The sequence below is a fragment of the Ambystoma mexicanum genome, chromosome 13, assembly GCF_040938575.1.
Source record: "Ambystoma mexicanum isolate Mex_15411 chromosome 13, UKY_AmexF1_1, whole genome shotgun sequence".
Classification (NCBI taxonomy): Eukaryota; Metazoa; Chordata; class Amphibia; order Caudata; family Ambystomatidae; genus Ambystoma; species Ambystoma mexicanum.
In genome coordinates, this window is record NC_090938.1 from 361,222,830 (window position 1) to 361,228,098 (window position 5,269).

The following is a 5,269-nucleotide window of genomic DNA, read 5'->3' on the forward strand; positions in this document are numbered from 1 at the left end:
GCCCTCATAGTGTTTCACCAGTATTTTAAACTCATACAAATTGGGTGGAATTCATGGGGATTCATTGTATGCTAACTGCCATGGTCGGGGGCATTAACGTTCTTTTGTGGTGTTGTGTACAAATGTCTGGAAATATAGTCCAGATTACAGTGCCTTTTTACATTCTTAATACAAAAAAACAAGAGATAGCTCTAGAAAAGCAATTGTTAGCGGCTGTGGCTAACCTCTTCTGTATAGTTTGTACTTCAGTCAAAATGACCCCCAAAGCGATTTCATGAGTAGATGTCACATATTAGGCTTCTTCATTCTCTGTATTGCTGTTTTCAGAATTCCATGCACTTCTTTGTTCCTTAAGCTATAGATAATCGGATTTAACATTGGGGTCACCACTCCAAAGAGCACAGGGCTTACCCGGTCCTGTTGCAAAGAATAGATTGACGTAGGCCGGAGATAAGTAAAGAGGATTGTCCCAAAATACAAACTGACCACAGTCAGGTGGGAGACGCAAGTAGAAAAAGCTTTCTGACGTCCCTCTGATGTGTGGATTTTTAGGATGGCAGATACGATAAAGACATAAGACAAGAGAGTCAGCAGGAAAGACCCAACGGCGACTGTTCCCCCGGATGTGTATACCACAATCTCATTGATATGGGTATCTGCACAGGAGAGTGCTAAGAGTGGTGGGATGTCACAGAAGAAATGGTTTATCAGGTTTGACCGGCAGAAAGGGAGTTGGAAAGTAAAGACAGTGTGGGCCAAGGAGTTAAGAAGACCTGCCAACCAGCAGATGGCTGCCAACAGAATGCAAACCCTTTTGTTCATGATCATAGTGTAGTGCAAGGGTTTACACACTGCCACATAGCGGTCCAGGGACATCACAGCCAGCTGAATGCATTCCACGCCACCTAAGGAAATGAATGAGTACAACTGTGCCACACAACCAGCAAAGGAAATTGACTTCACCTCCGACAGGAAATCTATCAGCATCTTGGGAACTGTGGATGACGTAAAGCAGATATCGACGAAAGACAGGTTACGGAGAAAATAATACATTGGAGAGTGCAGGCCATTGTACATGGTGATTATCACTATCATCAGTGTGTTCCCCAGGAGATTTATAATGTAGAAGATGAGAAACACCACAAAGAGTGGGATCTGATGCTGAGGGTTGCTGCTCAGTCCCACCAGGATGAATCTGTTCACTTTGGTGTAGTTAAAGATCTCCATGATTTCTGCCCAGTTGACCTGCAAAGAGAAGAGCAGCGGATATTAATGATGGACACATGGCACACAATAAAGAATTTTAGACCTGAGATCCACTTATTTGAAGCTTTTATTCAAAGATCATGGGATAAGAACTACTACTGGGCCTTGAATTTGTGTACGTCCACCTCTAGCACTGTGATCATCTGGGGTTTGCTAAATATACACACAGGGCATGGCTGCGCAGGAAAGTATTGGCCATCTGAAATTCATGTTGTTTTTAGTTCTCCCTCATACTCTTTTAATTTTTTTATTCACATATTATTTATTATATGTTTTATTTATTAACACGTGTATATTTTAGAATTAGGTTTTTCTATGACAAAGGTATTAATGAAGATGAATTGTATGTGCTTTGCATTTATAAATGTCTTCCTTTTATGACTTATGTGGAATAATGCTAATTTATGATGAAAGAATTGATCAACAGTAACTAAAAGTTGCTTCTTGTTGTGAACATCATTGAGTTGGCAGGAGCAACTTCTGGAGAACAAGGAGCAAGTAATATATGCCACAAGAAGCAAACCTAACTTCAACATGAGATTCAAGCACGAAAACAAAGTAACTGACTCATTACATTTCTAAAAACATGCTAGAGGACAAAAGTAGTAATGTAAAAATATGGGGACAACGTTCTAAACACCGTAAAAACAGAGTGAATGAATGGATTTCATTTTTTTAAAAACTTTATTTATAATTGGCAAGTGTGACAAATCCTATAATGGCATCCCTTCTCCAGGGGAGGGAGAGCTTTTCCATGAACCCAGGGAGGTGAGTCTCCTTGGGGGTGGTACTCAGCGGGAGGATCTCAATGGGAGGGATTCCCCACGGGAAACAGGGAGGACATTAGGAGTTAATGCGGTATCCCCATCACTCGTCCACCTCTTTTACACCTCCCTCCTTACCTTCATTTAATCCTGACAGCTTACCTATGTACTTATGTCAACCCTTTTATACCTGAGACAAGAAAGAGTAAGACTGACTCCATTAAACCGTCACCTCAGTGTATTGAGATGAGGAAGACGTTCTGGACCAGATAGAACTCACAAGACCATCACATTGAGCATTCTAGTTTTTGTGTTCTACGCAACATAAAAAGGGAAGAATGACTAACAATGTTGTCAGTCCCTCCCTGGGGGCAACGCATGCAAGAGAGCCACGGCACAGGCGGATCAGCTGAATCTGCAGCTGCTGAGCGGGACATGGTAGAAGGAAAGACAGCATCCCTACCAGCTTGGAACTGGACCGAAGGACGAAAGCCGGAAGAGACAGAGGCTCCCGATGAAGAAGAATGCTGAGGAAGACGGTCCAGCAGGTATGTGCAGCCAGGCTCTCAGGAAGTGGAGGGAAAGCGCACACGGCAAAACGCTAACAGGAAAGAAGACAGAAGAAGTATTGGAAGACGCAAGAAGGCCCGAGACTAAGGCGAGAGACAAGGAGCCCATGCAGAAAGTATGAGGCGGCCAGGAGACCTCGATGGCACATGAGAAGCCAATATAGATGTGTTTGGGACCTGAGAATGAAAAACACAGAAACAGGGGTCTGGGACCAAGGAAACACAGATAAAGGAGTCTGGGACCCAAAAAGCCATGATAAAGGATCCTAGGACCTGAGAAGCCAATATAGAGGGGTCTGGGACCCGTGTGTGAGAAACCATTGTGAAGGGTCCTGGGACCCAAGGCAATCCCTGGCAGGAGGGTGCACCAGGCTTGCCTGTTGAATGTAAAATAACTATAAAGGGTCTGGGACCCAAGACAATCTCTGGCAGGAGATTACACCAGGATCGCTGATTAAACTACAGAGAGAAGCCTGAGAAAGGCCTGAGGAAGGGCGACATTCCCCCAACAACTATAGACTGCCTAAAGAAGCCTATGAAAGGCTTGGAGAAGGGTGAGATTCCCCCAACTGCCGTGAATAGCCAAGAAAAGCCTGAGAAAGGCTTGGGGAAGGGAGACGATCGCCCAAAAATAGTGAAATGCATAAAGGATCCTGAGAAAGACCTTGGTAAGTGAGACATTCCCTGAACCACCTTGACCAACCAAGAAAAGCCTGAGAAATGCCATGGGAAGGGAGACATTTCCCCTACTATACAAACTATACAATCCAGATGAAGTGAGTCATTCCTCAGGACCTGTAACGCTCACCTGATTCTCGCAGAGGCGCCGGTCTTGACTGGGCGACTACCGTATCTTCAAAGGTGATGTGTAGCACCCGGTTGGCTCTTTGGGCTGGACCTCTGTGCACTGTATGCCTGACTTCAAGAGTAAGATGTCTTAGGTAAGTGAATGCCGAGCTCTCCATCTGCCTCGGGGCAGGGTGCTGTAACCAGTTTCGTCACTGGATCGGTAGCGCAGGCCTCTTGACTTCAGAGGACTGCTGTCCGTCGTTTACTGCACGAACGGTAAGTTTCGAGTAATTCTATTGTCTTTAAAGTCTTTAGCAATGATGTCTCTTGTTTTGCAGGTTCCGGCGATGGCGGATGACGGGCTGAAGTGAGTTGAAGATGGAGTCCGTATGATGAATAGAAGCGCTTGGAAGCACGTAAGTAAGCGCTTGTTGCCTGCTTCACGATGCGCTCTAACTGTCTTTTATTTTGCAGGTACGAGTTCGGAGCGGCTGCAGGGTGCCGGAATACCCACTGGGGTTGATGTGGAAAGGAGTAATGGCACGTGAGTATCAAAGTTCCCCAATGTCTTTAAACGCACCTTGTTTTGTCTTTCAGATGCAGGATGCAGCGCCGAAGGCCTCCGGAGCGTGCGAAGAGTCGGTAAGCTTTTGTCTTTCAGATGCCGGAATGCAGTGTGAAGACCTCCGGAGCGCACGAAGAGTAGGTAAGCCTTTGTCTTTCAGATGCCGGAATGCTAACCTGTTCTTTCTTGTCTTTATAGGTGTTGCTGAAGACTGGATTCAGGATGGTAAGCCTTTTTCCTTAGGCCCAGGATCCGATGCAGAAGACACGATGAGCGTTCTGCTGCAGAGGATGCAGAATAACGCAAAGCAAGATTCATCCACCGGGTGTGGTTTAAATAGCCTCCTGTAGTGCTTAGGTCTCTCCTTCCACAGCCACGCCTAGGTAAGAAAAGAGTTCCTGCTTTCCAGAAGAGTTCCAGTGTTCTGAATCTAGGGAGTGGCTCCTGCCCCACCCAACAGGAAAAGTAGTTCCAAACAGAAGAGGATCAGAGGCTCAGCTGGCAGGCAAGTAAGCAGCATGGTCTGCTGCAGGTAAGTCCACCCAAGCATCATGAGCCCGGCGCTTCCAGCGCTGGGACTGGGCACATTTATGAGCCTGGTGCCACTGGCGCCAGGACTGGGTCCAAAAGGTCCCAATTGGGACTGGTTGGCCCTCGGAACCTGGGTTATGGATCTGCTTCCAAGGGAGTTGGGAAAACCCTGACCTTTTGGAAGCAGAGATCATGACAGTACCTCCCCTCAAGGCCCCTCCCAAACCGGGCTTCTCCGGGGGTTTTGGCTTGTCAGGAAATGTTCGGTGAAATCTTTTGATTAGGCGAGGAGCGTGGACATATTCAGCAGGTTCCCAGGATCTCTCTTGGGGGCCGTAGCCTTTCCAGTCAATTAGGTAAAATAGTTTAGATTTGGAGATCTTGGAGTCCAGAATGCTTTTGACTTCAAACTCGAGTTCTCCATCAACTAGGATGGGTTTTGGAGATTTAGTTAGTCGGGTTTGAGGTTGCACGGGTTTTAATAGAGAGACGTGGAAGACCGGATGTATCTTCATGTGAGGGGGCAAGTCCAACTTGACCGCTACTGGGTTTATTATGGTAGTGATGGAATAGGGACCAAGTTATCTTGGGTTGAATGTGCGTGGCCCTTTTAGAGGTAGATATTTGGTGGATAACCAGACTTGGTCCCCTACTTGATATTGAGGGGCTTCCTTCCGATGTTGATCTGCTCCTTTCTTGTATTGTTCTTTAGCCCTTTGAAGGTGAGAAACAGCTTCCTTAAAGGCTTGGGTGATTGTAGAATGCAGGTAGTCTACTGCTGGTGT

The 5,269-nt window shown here is 46.2% G+C and overlaps 1 protein-coding gene across 1 annotated transcript; it reads right to left on the minus strand.

Moving 5' to 3' along the window:
- Positions 1-285: 285 nt before the first annotated feature.
- On the minus strand, positions 286-1,227 carry LOC138520357 (olfactory receptor 5V1-like). Its single transcript, XM_069632771.1, has one exon. The coding sequence runs from the start codon at positions 1,225-1,227 to the stop codon at positions 286-288; it is 942 nt and encodes a 313-aa protein (XP_069488872.1).
- Between the last annotated feature and the right edge of the window lie 4,042 nt (positions 1,228-5,269).

What these genes read in the sequence shown, in the direction of transcription:
- LOC138520357 (XM_069632771.1), bottom strand. Translation starts at nt 1,227, where the DNA reads ATGGAGATCTTTAACTACACCAAAGTGAACAGATTCATCCTGGTGGGA.